Raw genomic sequence first — 23,120 nt, 5'->3', positions numbered from 1 at the left:
ATTCCTATATTTGAATCCACATAGCATTTATAACAAAGTAAGTTAAATGATTATGCACATTGAAGTCAATAAACATGATCTGATAGCCACTATAGAAAAACTGTCATATGATGACAAGGATAGAATCCGATATTGAGGGGTCTATAATACCCATAAAGAATACGAAGACAGGCAAAGGTAGCACTGTTAATCAAGGATGGCATTGTTGAGCTATTTAGAATTAGACCAGTGCATGAGTCATAGAAAGTTAATATACAGGTACAGCAAATGAAGAAGGGTCTAGGGCCGAAACGTCAGCTTTTGTGCTCCTGAGATGCTGCTGGGCCTGCTGTGTTCATCCAGCCTCACATTTTATTGTCAGGGATAGACAATTTGCTTTGTTACAAATGTGATGTGAATTCAAATGTAGGAATTTTAATATCTCAATGTGTTGATGTTAACATATGTACACATTTATGCGTGAACGCTATCCACCTTTCTGTTCACGGGTGGTGGCTCAGCCAGCGACAGATAGCCCTTGAATGAATAAAAAAAAATCCTGCAGTCGCTTTGATTTTGACCTTAAACTAATCTAGTATTAGAAACATCTTAAAATTCTGACTAATGTGCCTTACATCTTGAATACTCTGTTCCATTTACCTGAAATATTCACAACTGTCAAAAAAACCCTTCCTTTCACAAAATTGTCCTCTCACTCTGCACAACGTAACAGTAAGTGCGTGTGCTTGTTTCTGCATCGCTCTCATCTGATGGCAAATGCAGTGCCAATGTGATCTCTGCATTTTCTTGGAGAGGAAAATGGTCTCACAGTCTGATGACAACATCACGCCACATCTCCTGCCACAGACACAGCATCAAGGAGTTGCAGATTGAAAGAGTGTACTCAATGGAAAATCATTGTGTTCTGCATGTTACTGTACAAATAAGTAAAATTCACAATGTCTGCAAGAACACATGCTTTTAGTGAGGTGAAGAGTGCAAAAGGATGAAAAAGTCTTCTGCATCAAAGACTTAGCAAGTTAAAAATTGCTAAAAGGTCTTTAAGTGAACCTTCCCCTGTCTAATACAGCCCAGAAATCAAGGAACCCTCCTCAAATTACAGCACTGCCTTTTGTAGAGGCTGAGCATGGGGAAGTAGATTAAAAGAGATAATGAGAATTGCAGATGCTGGAGAATCCAAGATAACAAAGTGTGGAACCGGATGAACACAGCAGGCCAAGCAGCATCTTAGGAGCATAAAAGCTGATGTCTCTGGCCTAGACCCTTCTTCAGAAAAGGGGGATGGGGAGAGGATTCTGAAATAAATAGGGAGAGAGGGGGAGGCAGACCGAAGATGGATAGAGGAGAAGAAAGGTGGAGAGGAGAGTATGGGAGGGGAGGTAGGGAGGGGATAGGTCAGTCCGGGGAGGATGGACAGGTCAGGAGACGGAATGAGGTTAGTAGGTATAAAATGGAGGTACAGCTTGAGGTGGGAGGGGGGGATAGGTGAGAGGAAGAACAGGTTAGGCAGGCAAGGACGAGCTGGACTGGTTTTGGGATGCAGTAGGGGGAGGGGCGATTTTGAAGCTGGTGAAATCCACATTGATACCATTGGGCTGCAGGGTTCCAAAGGGGAATATGAATGTCTGTTCCTGCAACTTACGGGTGGCATCATTATGGCACTGCAGGAGGCCCAGGATGGACATGTCGTCTCAGGAATGGGAGGGGGAGTTGAAATGGTTCAAAGTCACGAACCATTTCAACTCCCCCTCCCATTCCTTAGACGACATGTCCATCCTGAGTCTCCTGCAGCGCCATAATGATGCCACCCGTAAGTTGCAGGAACAGACATTCATATTCCCCTTGGGAACCCTGCTGCCCAATGGTATCAATGTGGATTTCACCAGTTTCAAAATCTCCCCTCCCCTCACTGCATCCCAAAACCAGCCCAGCTCATCCCCTCCTGCCTAACCTGTTCTTTCTCTCACCTATCCCCTTCTCCCACCTCAAACCGCAACTCCATTTCCTACCTACTAACCTCATCCTGCCCCCTTGAACTGTCCATCCTCCCCGGACTGACCGATCCCCTCCCTACCTCCCCACCCATACTCTCCTCTCCACCTATCTTCTCCTCTATCCATCTTCAGTCCACCTTCCCCTCGCTCCCTATTTATTTCAGAATCCCCTCCCCATCCCCCTTTTCTGATGAAGGGTCTAGGCCCAAAACGTCAGCTTTTATGCTCCTAAGATGCTGCTGGCCTGCTGTGTTCATCCAGCCCCACACTTTGTTATCTTAGATTGAAAGATGCTTATTTTTAGCAGTAACTACTATATTGTAAGGAGTATGCAACAGGCAAGATGCTGACAGGTACACAGAATAACCAGGTGATTATTCCTTACTTTGAAATTGGGATAGGACAGTCTGATTCCTCCTGGAATTGTTTAATGGTGGGCAATGAAAGGACAACCCACATTATCTTGGTGGAAGCTGAAAAATTCATTCTTTAATTTGAAAGTCGAATTTTCACTATTCTAGCTGATTTATTTGAAGAATTTAAGCCACAGCTAGAACATCCAGTCGACTCCATCAGCACTTGAATGCTAGTGTTTCACTGTATAATGCCACAGAGCTAACCCATAAAAGTTTCCATGCCTCCCGGTCAAATTACAGACAAACATAAATGATCTAATGATTAAGCAGCTCCACCCACCCAGCCACAGAATGCAGTTTTACTTGGATTTTGGGTTTCTAGTTTTATCAGTGGAAAGCTGCCAAGTAATGACTCAGACAGAGCTCAAGGAAACTTTCATCAAAGCATTCCATTCACAGGCTTCCAGTTGAACTTACAAGAGGAAAATATAACACCATAAAAAGGAAAAATATGAAGGAATCAAGCCGGTTTTTGGCACTGGAACAAAGCATTGCTGGTCAAACAACTGTCAAGACTGTGATAGTGATCCTAGAAAGGACTCTGAAAAAAAAGTTGTGATCACATTAACTTCCCAAGAAAGTAAAGTGATACTGTAGAAATAGTGATAGACTTCAGTGAGAAATACACAAAAATACAAGACAGCCAAGAAGGATACCGGCATACAGTCAGGCTGCCAAACAGCACTATGATTGTACAGATGAAAAACAAAAACAAAGTTGCTCGAAAAGCTCAGCAGGCCTGGCAGCATCTGTGAAGGACAAAACAGAGTTAACGTTTCGGGTCCGGTCACCCTTCCTCAGAACTGATGGTGGCTGGGAAAACGTCAGTTTATATGCAGAAAATAGGGAGGTGGCTGGGGTAGGGAGTACACAATAGGATAGAGCCCAACAAGAGAGAAAGACAGTTGGACAGAGGAGTTGCTAACGATCAGGCTGGGAGGGTAAATAGTTATTAATGGGGACTGTTAGTAAGTAACAACAGGAGATGTGTAATAGCAGGCTATGTGGTAACAAGGCCTGGTGTGTGGGGTGGGGGGCTGGGACATGGTAGAGTTTAGGCCCTAAAATTAATGAACTCAACATTGAGTCCGGAGGGCTGTAGGGTCCCCAAGTGGAAAATGAGGCGTTGTTCCTCCAGCTTGCGTTGGGCTTCCCTGGAACACTATAGCAAGCCAGAGAAGGTATTGTACAGATAAATATGGACTGCTGGCCTCTGCTTGTATCATTGCATCACTAATGATGCACAAGAGGCTTATTAAACACTGAAAGATTCATTGACTTCGAATTTTATCAGGGTTGTCTAAGAAATGACAGGCACAGTGTTCTGCGGCAACAATAAGTCATAAACAAAGAATGCACAGTGTTCAAGGTCATGTTTTTTTGAAGCTGGAGCAAGTTGTTCCACTGCGTTATTTCAAAAATTGCATTTTTTGACATTGTTGTTGCCTTTAACATTTGATTTGCAACAAGTATTTACCTTTTTATTTATTTTGTTCTCAGATTGCAACAGTTAATCAAACTTCAACTTTGTTTGCTGCATCATAGGCATTTGTCCTATTTCTACACCCGAGGTGAGTGACTGGATCATGTTTGTTGACGGACTGTGGGTATTGATGGTAATAGCAACATTTCTTGATCACCCCTAATTGCACTTGTGAAAGTTCTGGTGAGCCACTTTCTTGAACTACTCCAGTCAATGTTGAATAGGGGCACCCACAGTGCATTTAGGAAGGAAGTTACAGGAATTTGGTCTAGACACAGTGAAGGAACAGCAATCTGGTAATAATTCAAACATGTGCAACTTAATGGGGAAAATGCCTGGCGTGCAGGTGCCCTGTGCATCTGTGCATCTGTAACTCTTGTTCTTCTGGGTCATAAGGTTTGGAAGACAATTGATGAGTTGTTGCCTGTCTCTTGTAGATGGTATATACTTCCATCTGTGTGCATCAATGGTGGAGGGACTGAATATTTAAAGTGATGATTGGCGTGCCAATCAAGACGGTTACTTAGTGCTGGATATTATTGAATTTCTTGACTGTTATTGGAGTTACACTCATCCAGACTTGGGGCATATTTCATTGAACATAGCAGATTGTGTAGCACATTCAGTCTAGATAGTCTGGTTAGATCATGGCTGATCATTTACCTCAATGTCAATTTCTTGTGTTATCCCTATATCTTTTGATGTCTTTACTATGTAGAAATCTGTCAGTTTCTGTGTTAAGCATACTCAATGATTGAGCTTCCACAGCCCTCTGGGACAGAGACTTCCAAAGACTCATTACCCCCGATGAAGAAGTTGCTACCCATCTCCATTTTAATGGCTTGTCTCTTATTCTGAGATGATTTGTCTTGCAACTCACCAGCCTAGGATGACACCCTATCCAGACACACCCTGTTACACAATGTAAGAATTTTGGAAGTTACGATGGGATAACCTCTCATTATTCAACTCAGTTCAAGAAAATAAAGCCCAGTTTCCCCGATCTCTGTTCATAAAATAATCCTGCTGGCCAGGGATCAAGGAAAGTTGAAAGAAACTTAGGCAAGGAGTCAGGAGACCCAAAAGGAGTCATGAAAGTCATTAGCCAACGGGATTAAGGAAAATCCCAGGGCTTTTTATACATATATAAAGAGCAAGAGGGTAGCCAGGCTGAGGGTTGGCACAGTCAAGGACAGAGAAGGGAATTTCTGTGTGGAGCAAGTGAAAATAGGCAAGGTATTAAATGAGTACTTTGCATCAATATTCACCATCGAGAAGGACTTGGTGGATGATGAGCCTGGGGAAGGGTGTGTAGATAGTTTGGATCATGTTGAGATCAAAAGGGAGGAGGTATTGGGGGTCTTGAAAAACGATAATGTAGAAAAGTCCCTAGTGCCCGATGGGATAAACCCCAGAATACTGAGAGAGGCAAGGGAGGAAATTTCTGGGGCCTTGAGGGAAATCTTTGTATCCTCACAGGCTACGGGGGAGGTTCCAGAGGATTGGAGAATAGCCAATGTTATTCCTTTGTTTAAGAAGAGTGGCAGGCACAATCAGCTAATTACAGGCCAATGAGCCTTACGTCAGTGGAAGGGAAATTATTGGAGATGATTCTTCAAAACAGGATTTCCTCCCACCTGGAAATCAATGGGCATATTACCAAGAGGCTATACGGATTTGTGAAATGGAGGTCATGTCTCACTAACTTGGTTGAGTTTATTCAGGAAGTGACGAAGATGATCGATGACGGTAGGGCAGTGGATGTTGTCCACATGGACTTCAGAAAGGCCTTTGACAAGGTCCCTCATGGCAGGCTGATACAGAAGATAAAATTGCACGGGCTCAGAGGTGAGATTGCAAGATGAATAAAAGACTGACTCAGCCATAGAAGACAGAGAGTAGCAGTGGGAGGGTACGTTTCTGAATGGAGGGCTGTGGCTAGTGGCATTCCCTAGGGATCGGTGTTGGGACCTTTGTTGTTTGTTAAATATATAAATGATTTGGAGGAGAATGTAACTGGTCTGAGCAGTAATTTTGCCGGTGACACAAAGGTTGGTGGAATTGCGGATAGCGATAAGGACTGTCAAAGGATACAGCTGGATATAGATTGGCTGGTGACTTGGGCAGAGAATTGGCAGATGGAGTTTAATTTGGAAAAAAATGTGAGGTATTGCGCTTCGGAAGGTCTAATCCAGATGGAAAATATACAGTAAATGACAGAAACCTTAACCGTACTGATAGTCAGAGGGATTTGGGTGTACAGGTACACAGGTCACTGAAAGTGGCAACACAGGTGGAAACGGTAGTCAACAAGGCATATGGCATGCTTACCTTCATCGGCCAGGACACCGAGTTTAAAAATTGGGAGGTAATGTTGCAGCTTTATAGAACCGTGGTTCGGCCGCATTTGGGATATTGTATTCAATTCTGGTCACCACACTACCAGAAGGATGTGGTGGCTTTGGAGAGGGTACAGAAAAGATTTACCAGGATGTTGCCTGGTATGGAGGGCATTAGCTATGAGGAGACGTTGGAGAAACTTGGTTTGTTCTCACTGGAACAACAGAGGTTGAGGTACGACCTGATAGAGGTCAACAAGATTATGAAGGGCATGGAGAGATTGGACATTCAGAAGCTTTTTCCCAGGGTGGAAGAGTCAGTTACCAGGGGCTATGGGTTTAAGGTGCAGCGGGCAAGGTTTAAAGGTGATGTCTGAGGCAAGTATTTTTACACAGAGGGTGTGGGTGCCTGGAACTTGCTGCCGGGGGAAGAAGTAGAAGCAAATACTATAGTAACTTTTAAAGCGCATCTTGACAAATATATGAATAGGATGGGAATAGAGGGATACGGTCCTTGGAAGGGTAGGGGTTTTAGTTGTGATGGGCAGCATGTCGGTGCAGACTTGGAGGGCCGAAGGGCTTGTTCCTATACTGTAATTTTCTTTGTTCTAACTTGTCCTCACGCATTCTAACTTCTTCTTTTCAAATTTAAGACTAATTTTGGAGTAATTTATATAACTTTCAAACCTATTGTCAAATTTTATCACGTTGTGAATGCCATTTCCTAAGGCTCCTCTATAGCAATGTTATTAATTGATCCTTTCTTGTTACATAACAAAAGTGTAAAAGAGCCCACTCCCCAGCTGGATCTTTTAAGTACTGTTCCAGGAACCTATCACATATATAATCCAGGAATTCACCCCTGCAGTATTAGTGCTGATTAGGTTTGCTAGTCTCTATGGGAATTTAAAGTATCCATTAATACAGCATTACCCCATTACATGCAACTCAGATTTACTGTTTTGTACTTTATCCAGCATTACTCAACTGTTAGCTGGATTTTTTTACAGTTGTCAAGGAATGTGGACATGGTCGGTTAAGCCGGCATTTATTGCCCATCCCTAATTGCCATGGAGAAAGTGGCGGCGAGCTACCTTCCTCAATCTGTGCAGTCATTGGCATGTAAGGACACTCACACTGTGTTAGAAAGGACGTTTTAGTGTTCCAAGTCAGAATGGGGATATTGCAGATGGTGGTGTTCCCATGTATCTCACAGAGTCGTAGAGTAATACAGCATGGAAACAGGCCCTTCGGCTCAAACTGGTCCATGTTGACCATGGTGCCCTCTTAGCCAGTTCCAGTTGCCCACATTTGGTCCATATCCCTCTAAACCCTTCCCATCCATGTACCAACCAAATGTATTTTTTTAAATGTTGCTATTGTACCTGCCTAAACCACTTTCTCCAGCTGCCCATTTGATATACACACCACTCTCTGCGTGAAGATGTTGCCCCTCAGGTCCTTCTTAAATCTTTCCCCTCTCACCTTAAATCTGTGCCCTGTAGTTTTCAATTCCCCATCCCAGGAGAAAGACTATATGCATTTGTCCTATCTATGCCCCTCCTGACTTTATGCACCTCAATAAGGTCCCCTCATTCTCCTACATTCCAAAGACTAAGTTCTATCCTGGCCTACGTATACCTATAACTCAGGCCTACTAGTCCTGGCAACATGCTCATAAATCTTCTTTGCACACTTTTCAGTTTAACTATGTTTTTCCTATAACAGGATGACCAAAACTGCACAAAATACTCCAGGTGTGGTCTCACCAGTGACTTATACAACTGTAACATAACATTCCAACTCCTACACTCAATGCCTTGACTGATTAAGGCCAGCAAGCTAAATGCCTTCTTCACCACCCTGTCCACCTGTGACCTGGTTTTCAATGAATTGCGTACTTGTACTCCTAGGTCCCTCTGTTTTACAACACTCGGCAGGACCTTTCCATTTACTGCATATGTCCTACCTTGGTTTGACTTTCCAATGTACAATCCCTCACACTTATCTGTAAGGAATTGCATTTGCCAATCCTTAGCCCACTTCCCCATCTGATGAAGATCCCTCTGTAGTTTTTGATAATGTTCCTCGCTGCAAACGATACCTCCTAACTTTGTATCATCTGCAGACTTACTAATCATGCCTAATACATTCACATCCAGATCATTTATGTAAATAACAAATAACAAAGGTCCCATCACCGACCCCTGTGGCACACCACTCGTCACAGGCCTTCAGTCCGAGAAACAACCTTCAACTGTTACTCCCTGCTTCCTACCATTGAGCCAGTTTTGAATCTAATTAGCTAGCTCTCCCTGAATCCCTTGCGACCTAATCTTCATGACCTGCCTGCCATGTGGGACTTTGTCCTTTGAGACATTAGATCTCATGGGTTTGGAACGTGTTGTTGAAGAAGCCTTGCTGATTTACTGCAGTGCATCTTGTAGTTGATGCACATTTGCTGCTGTTGTATGTTAGTGAGAAGGGAGTGAATATTGATGATGGTAGATGGAGTGGCAGTCAAAAGGACTGTTTTGTCCATTATGGAATCAACCTTCTTGAATGTTGTTGGAGCTTTAACCATCCATGCAAATGGAAAGTATTCCATCACAATCCTGACTTGAACTTTGTATATGGTGAACAGACATTGGTAAAACAGGAAGAGATTTACTCTCCGAAGAATTCCAAGCCTTTGACCTCATCCGTGGTATTTATATAACTGGTGGAGTTCAATTTCTGATTCATGGTAACCTGCAGGTTGTTGTTACTGGGAAATTCAACCACGGTGGTGTCATTTGATGATCAGAGAACACTGGTTATGTTCTCTCTCATTGGAGATGATCTTTACCAGGCTCTCGTGTGGCGCAAATGTCAATTGCTACTTGTCAGTCCAAGCCTGGATGTTGTTACACATGATCATATGAATGATATGGATAGGAATTGACTACATACGAACAGAGATCACTTTTGTTCCCGAAAAATATACAGTGGTGCCAAACATTGTTCATTTAACGGCGAATATCTACCATTATGATGGCTGGATACTCACTGATAAAGCAGCTGAGTTTGGTAGGGCCTAGGACTCTACCCTGAGCGATTCTTACAGAGATGTCCTGAGAATGAGATGGTTGACCTCCAGCAACCACATGATCATCTTGCTTTGTGTGACATAGGATTCAAAACAAGAAAGACTTGTCCTCCAATTTCTGTAGACTCTAGTTTTGCTATGTCTCCCTTATACCATACTTGGTCAAATTTTGCTTTGATATTACAGACAGTCACACTCACGTCACCCATAAACTACCACCGATGTTTGTATATACCTCATCTTTGAGTGGTTAAGAGGTGGGCTATTCACTACAAAACTCCTAGCCTTTTACCAGCTCCTGTAGTCATACTATTTATATGGTTGGCCATGTAGTCATAGAGTTATAGAGGTCTACAGCATTGGAAAAGGCCCCTTAGATCATCACATCTGCGCTAGCCAAAAGCAACCACCTCACTATTCTAATCCCATTGTCTACTACTTTGCACATAGTCTTGTAAGCCTTGGCATCACATGTGCACATCTAAATACTTTTTAAATATTATGAGCGTTTCTTTCTCTCCCTCCAGTACAGGCAATGAGTTCCAGATTCCCACCATCCTCTGTGTGAGAGTGCCCAGTTCTCTTTCTAGTCAATGGTAACCCAATGGGGGAATTTAGCAATCATAACCCTGTTGAATATCTAGTTGGAGATGGCCACACCTGGATCTTTTGCGACATAAATATTACTTGCCACTTATTAGTCTAAGCCTAAAAGTTGTCCAGATTTTGTTTTATGTGAGCATGGACAACATCAATATTTTAGACGTTGTGAATGACACCAAACCCTGTTGATGTCCACAAGCCACAACAATCTCCCTTTGTGCTTGGTTGGTATGATTTCGATCATGGAGAGTTTCCCCGATTTCCAATGATTTCAATTTAGCTAGGTCTCCATGAAAACACACTCAGTCAAACATTGGCTTGGCATCACAACTAAGTACTGTCACCATTGTTATCGGGAACTCAGGTTTTTTGCCTATTTGTAGACAAAGATTGTAATGAGATAAGGGGACGGAGAATCACCACAATGATAACAGTTGCGGTTCGACAATCATTGGAAATTATTTAGACAGATCTGTTACATGTAATATGTCTTCAACCAGTTGTGTAGCTTTGATCAGATCAGAACGATGTATTCAACATGTCATATAGATGTAGAAGTAGCAAAGTCACCTTGAAATGTTGGAAGTTAATGGTGAGCATGTATATTTATTGATATATTTGCAACCTGTAACCTTTAATCAGCAACTTAAATCCGTGATTATGGACCACATAATGTTACAATGATCTGTGGTGAGAAAGCTGAAAAACGAGGGTATGAAGCATGATTTCAATTGTAAATTGTCTCTCAAAGTTGTAGGTCATGCCAGAATGAGGTATGATTATGCAGAAGATGCAGTGAAACAGTTACAGCCTTCTGCAGAGGTTTGGCATAATGTCAGGACATAAATTTGTAGGAAATATGCATCCAAAATTTTGATGTGCATTGTCACAGAAGTTTCTGGTTGAAAAAACAAATCGTCATCCAGATCGACAGAGATGATTTTAACGTCAGTGATTTTAACTTCAAATAGGTTTTAGGCAAGTAAGGGGTGGATGCACACAAAATGTATCTGTATGCATGATTTCAGATCCAGTCTATTGTTAATTCATGAGCCCCTGTTCCACATCATTGGCCAAAACACATGGGAAGCACTAAAATAAAACCAAGAACCGCAGGTTCTGGAAATCTGAAACAAGAGCAGAAATTTCTGGAGAAAGCCAGCAAGTTTGGCAGCGTGCGTAGAGAAAGCAGAGTCAATGTTTTGGGTCCAGTGATTCCTCATCAGAGCAGATGCACCAACTGATTGGCAGATGGAAGTTAAAGCTCTTATTTTGCAGATGTTGTCTGCTGACAACCATGTATTGATCACTGAAAAAGGGCACAGTGCAGTTGGGGGATAAGTCCAAGTTAACATCTAATGAGTCCCATTACGATGTCCTTTTGCATTACCAGTTCAAGCTCTTGTCTAATTAAATTGGCAACTCAGCTACCTAATTACAGTAAGATGTCGAAACAGTTGTTAGCAGAAATGGGCCATTAAGTCCTCACACTTCCTTTTAAATACTTTCTGCCTTGGAATATGATTTCTGGCATTCATAAAATACCGAAGGTAAATGCAGTCTCTATTTTGTGCATATTATTCTTTGTACCTACAAAATGGCTTTGTTTCTAATCAGTACCTTTGGCAGACAGAGCATGTTTTGAACATTTGTGCCCTGTGGCTGGACTCTTCCATATAACAGAATGTAGAGATGTAGAGAAGCACCCTTATACTTGCACTGTGCATTTCCAAATTCTGTTACTTGCCTGCAAAACACCTTACTAACTCATCTCTGACAACTCTTGTAACAAAACTAGTCTTGAGTCAAGCGTTTCAGAGATAGTAGGAACTGCAGATGCTGGAGAGTCTGAGATAACAAGGTGTAGAGCTGGATGAACACAGCAGGCCAAACAGCAGATTTTCTGAAGAAGGGCCCAAAACGTCAGCTTTCCTGCTCCTAGGCCTGCTGTGTTCATCCAGCTCTACACCTTGTTATCTCTTGAGTCAAGCATATTTGCAGAGTCTGCTAGTCTATATGGCACTGTTAATGACCATACCACCAGCCAAGCTCCCAGTTAAACCTGGAAAGATTGGACCAATTAGTGAACTTTGATTTTTACCAGAGATAATGGGAACTGTAGATGCTGGAGAATCCAAGATAACAAAGTGTGGAGCTGGATGAACACAGCAGGCCAAGCAGCATCTTAGGGGCACAAAAGCTGATGTTTCAGGCCTGGACCCTTCATCAGAAAAGCTTTCCTGTTGAAGGGTCTAGGCCCGAAACGTCAGCTTTCCTGCTCCTAAGATGCTGCTTGGCCTGCTGTGTTCATCCAGCTCCACACTTTGTTATCTTTGATTTTTACACTCAGCTTCACAAAACTCTGCAAGCCAGTAGGAAATCCTGGGTTACTTATAGTTTGAAACTAAGTAATATAAACCACTATAAAATATTGGCTGCTGTAAAAGGTTAACTCTCAATCATCTCAGGGAAAATTTTACATGTTTAAAGGTTTTACTTTGGGGTATATTTAGGCTAACACAACAAAACAGATAAATGTAGTTAAGGCACAGGTCTGCCATGATCAATCTGAATACAGAAAAAGCTCACGGGCCCGAATGCTCCATTTCTGTTCTTATGTCTTTATATCAGTTCATCACTCTACCACTTTAATGTAGGCAGTAGTCCACTTAATGATATCAGTGAAATAGTAGTGAGAGGAGTCTGATGTAAGCCTGTTCAACTTTTGTACAATAACATCATCAGCTATAATTTCCAGGCTTATAAACCCATTATTACATTTCATGCAACATTAGCAAGGTCAACTTCAAACTTTCTACCCTTTCCATTACCACCCCATTATTAGACACATAATAGGGTGCGCTGCTGTGTGCCAGATGTTCTGATGTGTATTTCCAGTTTAGGAAGTTCTGCAAAGGACGCATCAAATCATCAAATTTATTCTTATTTAAAGATAAGTTGTCCTTGAGCTCTGACAGTACTAATTGCAAGTTGGATTCACATGTGGTTGAAAATGTTTAACATTTCACACCTCTTAACAATGTCTAACATTAAATTATTTTACTTCATTGGAATTACATAGTTTATTTGTATTTACTACATACCGTTCTGGAGCGAATTTCTTTGGCATACAATGGGAAAAGAAATTCAGACTCTCCTTCCAAACGAAGCCCATTTTCTGTAACTCTTAGATATCCCATTCCATCCTGCAGAAAAAAGTAAAATGAAATACAACTCAAATTCTGAATCATGCGGCAGAAACAGATAGGCAATTTCAGAATTACATCTGAGAGTAGAGGTAGCAGAGGCCTTTTATTCTGAATGTAGGTAAGGGTCTCAATGGTATCACAGCTATTTAGATTGCTTAATACTGCAGTCACCTTTCTGTGCCATTGTCTTCAGCATAGTGAAAATCCTGTGTGGAATCATAACGCAAGAAGCAACCAACAAAATAAAATACCAAACACTTGTGTTTCACATGTCTTTGCCCCCCCGCCACCAAATATCAGCTTTGATGCAGTAGATTTTATTTCAATAATGAACAGATAGGCTAAAACAAGGGACAATTATACATTATGGGCAATTTTTACAGCAGATCTGATTGTCATACATCATCTCTCTTTGTCTGAACCCTGCCCAAAATTAGTGGAAGGTAATACTCAGACAGGATCAAAAACTGGCATTCCATATTTTACTATGGATTCCTAACCTATTGAGTGAACATTAGTAAAATTGTCACTTGTGTTATGACCCCAGCCAATGGTAAAACCTGGCTTGATAGACAATTATTTTTTGAGTTAATGTGGTGGTCAGTCACTGAACATATTCACATAAGGCTGCCACTTCACCTTTCATAAAACAACATATTTACACTCATCACTCAAAAGAATAAACAACAACACTATGATAATCTGGAAAGATCTTTTCTGAAGCAGAAGAAACCCTTGCTTCCAAAAAAACATAATTTACAGGCACTCAACCTCAATGAAGTATCTCTCCAATTCTTTCTGTCTAGTTTCTCACACAATTTGCAAGTTTGTTTGCATTTTCTTTCAGAGCTTCTGCAATTTCATCAGATGTCATTATTTCCGTTAGTCCCAAAAACAATAAAATACAGGTTAACCCACTGACTTTTCTCACTGAAACTTAAGAATATTTAGGACCTTTCCCAGCCTTTTTCCTTGGTATGCTAGTTAAAAATTCTTTAAAGTTGGAAGAAGTTCACAATGTAGAAACGTTTCTGCTGATATAAATCTTTTCTTCCAAACTCAATCAGTTAATGACTCTTGACTATTTCGCTCTATATCATAAAACACAATTTTGTCAACAATTCAGCAATTACCCGAGGTAGATTGCTAGTCATTTAAATTAAGTCACCAATTTTCTTGGGAATGATGTTTGAACTTTGTTAAAAAATGAATTCTGATTTCTTAAAAAACACGAATGAACATCACAGAACACAGACCTGAAAACTAAAAACCCCTTTTCCTCTATATTGAAATCCAATTTCCCAAATAATATATTATAAAACTTCATCATACACATCATTACTACCCCTTTCAAAAAACAAAGGTACCTTTAAGAGGCATTGTAATTTGCTTTGACAATATCATTTGATCACTAATTTTATATTATTTTGACAGCATTAAGATATTGACGTAAGTACAGAAGAATTCTCATAACAATCATATTTTTACACAAGCCTACTCTGATGACAATGTTAATTTTCTTTCATAATTGTTCCAGGCAAGGCATCTGCTATCCTATTTTTTTCTCAGTTGGAGAAATCATTTTTAAATGATACGGTTATTGTGGCATTAAGCTCCGGTGAAACCACTCTCAGATTTTTATTATGAAATCTCACTTAAAACAAACGATTAGTCTGTAGAAATAAAGGTCATTGTAGAATTACTTGATGTGTAGATTTCAAATGATGTAGAACTAATACCTGGCTCTGATGTCTTTATCTCCACTGTTTAATATTCTTGCTGATACACATTTCATTTCCTGCAAAAATACTTGATTGGTCATTTTGAGAGCCATCTTAACTTTAAAACCATCAAAGACACTCTGATATTCTTTTGCCTATTCTACATTCTTGTCTTTCTTTAATAAACTTGTCAAAGAAGATGCTACAGCGTTGAAATTCGGAATGAAGCTTGGATAAAATTCACTTATGCCAATTTATCACAGAATTTGGCTTAGGCATGAAAAACCAAAGATCCCTTAATTTTATTTCTCTAGGTATTACTTGGCCTTGTCCCATAGTGTGGTTCAAATATGCCATTTTTTTTCTTTGGCACATTCACTTTTAATCAAATTTGTGACCAAATTAACTCTTTCTAACTGATCAAATAGTTTGTCAAGTGTAATAAATGTTTTATCCAGGTTAGGTTGAACACAACCAAATAATCAATCGAGACAACACAGTTGTGCAATCTTCAGTAGCTTTGTCAGTTAAAAGTTGAAACTTTGCTGATGCATTTTACCTTCCAAACTACATGACTTTACATTGATAAAATAAAGCAAGTGTTAAAAAATCTAAACTTTTCTTTAGTTGTTTCAGTCAATTGAACTTGCTGGTATTCCTTTAAATACTCAATTTTCATAGTAAATTATGTTTTACCAATCCCGTCAATACAATCATCCAATAAGGGAATTGGATATGATTCCACCTTTGTTACCACATTAACTTTGCGATAGTTGAGACCTAGTCTTTATGATCAATTCACTTTTGACACCATCACCCTAGGTGAGATTCAGCTATTTGTTATGGTCCATTGGATAATTCTGGAAATCAAGTCCCACATTTTCCAGAGATATCACAAGGGGTAAAGCTTTTAAGAAGCATGCAGAATTTCCCAATTTGCCTGTCTCTTACATCCACGTTGACAGAAAGCTCAGGTCAGGTTTCTGTACCTAACAAGAGAGTAGTATTTGTTACAAGTAAATAGATTCTAACCACAGACTAACAGTCGTGGGCCTATGGTACACAACTTTACTGGCTAAAACTCTGATCTGGTTATTTTCTCCAACCTATAAACATACACTCAGACGCAGTGTTTGCTAAGATCATCCTTTTGCTGATCAGAATGCTGCTTCTTGATTTTTCTTCCTCCAAGTACTTTCACTTGTTTTCAGGAGGCGCAGGGCGACTGCTTCAAATTTATAAATGTCTCTGACTTATTAACTAAAAGCTACACCATAAAGGAACTGATGACAGTAAATAAACTGGCTAACTTCAGATGTGAAATGTCTTTAAGTGCGCAGCAAAAGCCATTCCTTCTGTTCTAGTGGTTTGGTGGCTTTTCCTTCAAACATTTGCACCTATAAGCTATTCGGCAATATAGGAGCTAAATGCAAAATTGTTTGCAAGCAGAAGGCATTTGTGATTGATAACGGGTTACCATGCCACAGCTACTTGTTGCCCTTCAAATCTCCATTTATGCCCATCCTTGGCTTTAACTCACTTGCATCTAGATCTTTCCCTGCTGCTTACACAAGCAGCTGTGTAAACAATATTTATGACGAGTATCAAGTAACTTGCTTTTAAAATCTACAATCATCTTTCAACAATCCTTAGCTTTTTAAATTGTTCTCTTCTTCTTTCAATCCACGATCAAAAATGCAAAAAAAAAGTCTTTACATACTTTAACTTGGTTCAGTACTATTACTGTCCATCACGAAATTAATCTCTTTGCTCACTTAAGTTCATTTCTTTGAGTTGAATCTATGAGAATGCTATTTTATGGGTAATGCATTCTGTACATAAATATTATCTATAGCCAAAGATGCTTATCCTGGAATGTTTACACAAGTCAGTTCTTGATTATGGTTAACTTTTGTAAATCAGTTCAATAGTTTCCTTAAAGATGGGATAATATTCTCTATATATTTATAAATGCCTCTGTATTATCCAATCACTAGAGGGTTAATTTTTGATTTTTCAATTTCTGATTCATTTTTAAATTGTTCTGATCTTTTCTATTTCTCTCACTATTTCATTCACCACTGCAAACACAGTTCTGTTCAGACTATCCTCTTTAATCACTATCACTTTAACATATTAATATGACATAATAAATATTATTCACGCTGTCTGAAATGCTCACGACATAATTATGTCATTGAGTTCCTTTCTCATTTGATAAGCTCCAGTGAAACTTGTTTTCAGTGGCTCCACAAGGACTATACAAACACCTTATCCCAAACAACATTCTGAATTTTGGTCTTTTAATCTGCTCTAGATTTCCTTGATTGCTGAGCGCTTTTCAAATACAACCTGCACATTTTGATTCTTTTTTAACAGAAACATGACAAATACGTTGCATGTATATTGTCTGAGCTCTAGTTAATTCCTCTAATTTCTCTAACCAATTTCTCACCTAATGTCCATCAGTTCAAAAAGACTGAACTATGTAGACTCATTGTGTGTATCCATAGGGGAAAACACTAACAACAAAATTCCTTTCCAATCATTCGAACATTGATGACAATGATGTCTAACCATCGTCTTTAAAGTTTGGTGACAACTTTCCAACATTCTTTCTGATTGTTGATGATAAGCTCAAGATGTAAATTGTGGTACTCTCAAATTATTCATGAGTACTTTGAATATTTGTGACATAAAATTCGAAACTCAGCTGGTTTTATTTGTTTGGGTAATCCATATCTTAAAGTAAATTGGACTAAATTTTGCTCATGTTTTTGTCAAAATTTTCTCAGTAGTACAGCTTCAGGAAACTATGTTGAAACATTAAATATTGTTGAAAACACAGATTTCCAGTCTTGGTTTCAGGTAGGAGTTTACACAAACAATTAAGACTGTTAAATGATTCTTTAAAAACTGGTATTGAAATCAAAAGACACAAGTTTAATTGATGGTTGTGGTTTCTCCATTATCTGACATGTCTGATAAAATTTAACCATAGCATTAAGAAATTCTGGCCAATAAAGCTGTTTTTGTATTTTAGCCTTTGTTTTCCTAATAACCTAAATAACTTTTTGTCAGAATTTCCTATGTAACTGATAAATATATAATTGAGACTCAAACATCTGCACATTCCTTATTGGTTTGTATTTGAGGCATTCTCCATTTCCTATTTGCACTTGACTTGCAAGTAACAACACTCAGATATTGATTCTGATGCAATTTCTGAGTAAGTTGTTTTATATAGCTCTCTCAAATCAAAATCTGTCTGTTACATTTCTATTAAAGACGATGGGCTACACATGTCAGCCTCATTCGCTTTTCCTTTATCCTTTCTGTTCAATTTTTTAAAATGAATTTCCAAAAAAATGTTCTTTTTCATAGATTCCCTTTCTTCCTATCTAATTCCATCATCCTGAGATCTAGTCATAACAGTCAGGAAACAATTCAGGATGTTCCTTCTGCAACAGAAGGTTGTTTTGTTGGTTGTTCCATTACTTTCAAGAAGGCTAATATTTCTGAGCCAGCTAGGTCATTTCTCAAGGTAAAGTTATTTCCTTCTAAAGGGCTTTGTTACTCTATTCTGACTACAATATCTGAACTTGTTAAGTTACTTTTAAACCAACTGTGTATAATGGGACAAGTTTGTAATAACTATATTTCTCTCCAGTTAACATATTACCTTTGATTAAAACCATTTGGAAGACAAATTGTATAATTAGCCGGTGACTGACTTGCACCAGCAGCTCTCAATATCTTTATAGACAATAGACAGGCTTGCATGGAAGAAAAAGGGGATACTTCTCCATTTCAAACAAAATATTCAAACCCTTCAGATATCTGATTCTCTTTATCTAGGAGGAATGTTCTTATCTGTCCTGAGTCTTCTCCTCTTCCTGGCAGTTTGGTGGGAATGTGCTCAGCTGCTACTACAGCTACAGTTTTTGTATGCATTTTATTTCATGATGCAAGTGGTTCTGTGGATTCCTTGGGTGTTCCTACTGCTGCATTCGGTTTCCCATTTAATTTCCGGCAACTAACTTTAATAACTCCAGTCCTTTCCCCTTGATAGAACGATCACTGACTGGAATTGGGGGGAGAAGTGGGGCATATAATTAAAGTAAAGGTCAGAAGGTTTCAAGGAGATGTGAGGAAAACTTTTTTAACCCAAAGGGTGCTGGCAATCTGGAAGTCACTGCCTGTTACAGTGGTAGAGGCAAAAACCCTCATAACATTTAGGAATATTTCGGTGTGCATTTGTGATGGCATTGCATATAAGGCTATGGTCTATGTGCTGGAAAATTAGAAATATTAGGTAAATGTTTTTCAATGGCACAAACATGATGGGCTAAAGGGGCTTTTTCTATGACTCTTTGACCCTTGCAACAATGAAAGCATATTAATGTCTTAACATCACATCAAGGTGTTCTTGTATTCCTCCCTTAACATTTTAACATCCTTCTGTTTGCTCCCTGACACTGATTTCTTGTCCAACCCACGTCTACTATTCCTTTAATTTCCTCATGACTGACATATGACCATTTTCCTAAGTGTATCTGTCTGTATGAGATATCATCAGCATTTGTCAGAATTCATAGAATCCCTACAGTATGAAAACAGGCCCTTCAGCCCAACAAGTCCACACCAAACCTCACAGCATCTCACCCAGACCCATCCCCCTATAACCCACCTCATCTGCACCTCCCTGAACACTACGGGCAATTTAGCATTGCCAATCCACCTAATCTGCACATCTTTGGACTGTGGGAGGAAACTGGAGCACCCGGAGGAAACCCATACAGACACAGTGAGAATGTGCAAACACCACACAGACAGTCGCCTGAGGCTAGAATCGAACCTGGGTCCCTGGCGCTGTGAGGCAGCAGTGCTAGCCACTAAGCCACCGTGCCACCTCAGTTGACACATCTCAGATCTTTACTACTTGATGCTCATCGAAACAAATCTTTCAGAGTTGCCAGAATATTATTTTGGAATTGTCAATAATCATAATTTCCCTTCTATTTTCATTTCTTGTCTGAGATCAGTGATTGAATGCACCATTCCCACAATATTTGCTTTTCTCTTATAAAGCCTACAAATGTCTGATTAGGATTTTCTCTTCAAGTCTTAAATGTCAATTATATGTTTCCGGGACTATCTCATAGACATTAAGTACTGTTCTTATTGCCGCTTCAAAGTCTGCAGATTGTTATAGAGTCACAGAATCATAGAGCCATACAGCATGGAAACAGACCCTTCAGCCCAACCCAGATATCCTAAATAAATCTAGTCCCATTGCCGGCATTTGGCCCATATCCGTCTTAACACTTCCTATTCATATACTCAGCCAGCTGCCTTTTACATGTTGTAATTGTACCAGCCTCCTCCACCTTCTCAGGCAGTTCATTCCACACATGCACCACCCTCTACGTGAAAAAGTTGCCCCTGAGGTCCCTTTTAAATATTCCCCCTCTCACTTTAAACTTAAGGTAACCTAAGCCTTCTAGTTTTGAACCCCCCCCCCCATCCCAGGGAAAAGTCCTTGGCTATTCACCCTATCCATGCCCCTCATGATTTTATATACCTCTCGCAAGGACTTTCTCAGCTTCTGACACTCTAGGGAAAGTAGCCCCAGCCTATTCATTATATAGTTCGAACCATCCAACCCCGGCAATGTCCTTGTAAATCTTTTCTGAACCCTTTTAAGTTTCACAGCATCCTTTCGATAGCACAGAGACCAGAATTGCATGCAGTGTTCCAAAAGTAGCCTAGCTAATGTCCTGTACTCAATGCAGTGACTCGAATGCCTTACTGAAACCCATATAGATCATGTCCCCTTGTTCTTCTAACAAACTAGTGTACGCGTTCATGTTTCTATCGATCTACATATCTTTTGGCCATCTCATCTTCCCAGGTACTTCTTCAGATGATGTAAAGTAACTTGCAACTCCTTTGCTGTCTATTCAACCATTAAACATAGATTTCTAGACAAATCAAATCCTTCATTCAGGGATTATGCTCTGAATTTATAACCACAAACTAGGCTGACTTTTGCTGATATTGATACTTCCTTCTGAACTCAACCTGCTTGGTGTCCTTGACCATGAACTCAATATTGTAACCATTTCATCAATTAACTCCCCAAAGAGACTCCTAGCCAATTCACTTAAATCACGTGCTATCTTGGAAATGATTTTGAACTACCCTCTTAAGAAAATCACAGAACAAAAGCTAAAATCCATTTCTCTTCCACTTTCAAATCCAATTTCCTAAATAACAAAAATATATTATGCACACCTATATTACATTTGGCACTAAGACAGAAACATAGAAACTGCCAGAAGTAAAATAATCGACTCTTTGAGTTTGCTTTCTATTTGATATCATGGCTGATCCTTTATCTCAAAGCCAAATTCCTTCTTTCTCTCCATACACTTTGATAATTTTTTTTGATGTTAAAGGATTCAATCTCTTTCTTGAGTATGCTCAGTGACCCAGCCTCCAGAGACTACAGTAGTGAATTCTGCTAGTTGACCACCCTTTGAGTGAAAAATAAGACATGCTGTCTAAGATTTTTCTGTCGCATGGATAAGGACAGGAACATGAATGCTAAATGTCAACACAGCAATAATTTACATCAAGTAGCAGGGTGGTTGGTGAGTTGACTCTGATTGGCCAAAGCGCTATCATGGAAACTTTACAACTGACCCCCATGGTTTTATTTAATTCAAAAAAGACATTTGGCCCCTATCCATTTTTCTGAAGAGCTCTGAGCCTTGTGAAATGTAACCTGACAGATATGCTTACATTTTCTGAAAATCTTGCCCAAGCCTTTTCAAGACAACACCTGTAGTGTATGAGAAGGGAGGGCTAATTCGTTGGCAATTGGACTCTGGTGGATAAGTTGCCGTGGAGATGCAATAATCATGTTCTGTGCTACCAAATGACTGATCTTAAATGCATTGTCAGGAAAATACCTCTGTAACACTTGACAGAGTGATTGATTCAACTTGAAGAGAATGGCAAGTATTTATCTTTAAACTCTTTATAATATTTTGATGCTGAAAGTTCTATTCGTGCAATGAGGTTACTAAATATTTGTTTGTGTACTAATTATTTTTACATGTCTGGTAAATTTAGGAGATGGATGACCTGAACTTTTATCAGACGTGATGCATGTCAGTAAATTTACTTCTGTTATACTAGAACTCTTCAGGATTTCATTCCAAATCGTAAAGCACTCAGATACCTTTTCATAGAAATAGCCCTGACATAAATGGAATTTTTCTTACAGGTCATGATGACTTTATGACTCAACAGCCGCATAGTTGCAAGTGAATTAAGACATTCTTCTTTATGCATGAGATAAAATCAGCATCTCACAATAACACTGCCCAATTAAATAAACTAAATCAACATTTAAAAAAAATTAAATTTCAACTCCACTCAGCCAGTCAGAAATTGTTAGAAGGTTCACAACAGAATAGTAAGTATAGAAATTATTTTGTTAATGTATCATTGGTGTTTTAAGCCAAGGCACACATCAGAAACTGATGAATAAATTATGGTGAATTCATCCTGTAAAATCAGTGGGTTGAATTTTCCCAGCCCCTGAATGATATAGGAATTGATGGTTCAGTTGTGAAAATACGGTGAGATTGGAAAATTGAGATTCTTGAAATCAGGAAGAAACATCTCATTTTTCAACCAATGTTTAAACAGTGAGACCAGACTGACACTAATGAGCTGAGAGAGGCCCGTTTCTATTCATTTATATTTCATTATCTTTTAACCTCACTTCATTTACATGCAGTTTGCTATATTCACATGTGACAGAGAGAAAGAAGATGGTGACAATTTGGTCATGAAAGCTTACCTAATATACAATTATTATTCACTTTAATGCTGCACTTTGCAGCGCACTCATAGCTTTCAATGTAATTCAATGGAAGCAAGAGGAACAGCACATACATAGGTCATGAGGTCCTGCTGACACAATCGCCCCAAATCTGACAATATCCATATTCATGCCCTGACCTCTGTGTCCAATGGTTTTGGTGTGAATGAGGTGGTCACAAACATCTGGGGCAGAAGATGTAGAGCACATAGGTAGCCATCTGTGGCCTGTAAAGTGCATGGGTCTGTGCGTGGTGTTTTTTTTTCCCTCTAAAGGGCCTACATCAATGGGTATTGCAGTTCCCTCTCTCACAGGTCATGACACTTACCCATCTACTTTGGGTGAGGTTACAATCAAGCTCTTTCCAACT

General features: G+C 39.6%; 1 protein-coding gene and 1 long non-coding RNA gene across 8 annotated transcripts in view; one reads left to right on the top strand and one right to left on the bottom strand.

Moving 5' to 3' along the window:
* The window catches only part of LOC125453034 (gamma-sarcoglycan), a 644,680-nt gene that overhangs the window by 182,457 nt on the left and 439,103 nt on the right, over positions 1–23,120 (bottom strand). For all 7 annotated transcript variants that reach the window (XM_048532075.2, XM_048532078.2, XM_048532079.2 and 4 more), the window contains one exon: positions 13,028–13,129. In XM_048532075.2, coding sequence (XP_048388032.1) covers positions 13,028–13,129 — 102 coding nt within the window. The remainder of the gene's footprint in view (positions 1–13,027; positions 13,130–23,120) is intronic.
* The window catches only part of LOC132209771 (uncharacterized), a 36,261-nt gene that overhangs the window by 3,949 nt on the left and 9,192 nt on the right, over positions 1–23,120 (top strand). The window contains exon 2 of the long non-coding RNA XR_009445850.1: positions 3,911–3,981. This is a non-coding gene — a long non-coding RNA (uncharacterized LOC132209771). The remainder of the gene's footprint in view (positions 1–3,910; positions 3,982–23,120) is intronic.

The sequence above is a fragment of the Stegostoma tigrinum genome, chromosome 6, assembly GCF_030684315.1.
Source record: "Stegostoma tigrinum isolate sSteTig4 chromosome 6, sSteTig4.hap1, whole genome shotgun sequence".
NCBI lineage: Eukaryota > Metazoa > Chordata > Chondrichthyes > Orectolobiformes > Stegostomatidae > Stegostoma > Stegostoma tigrinum.
Note: the sequence above shows the minus strand (reverse complement) of the source record. Positions and strands in the feature narration are given on the sequence as shown.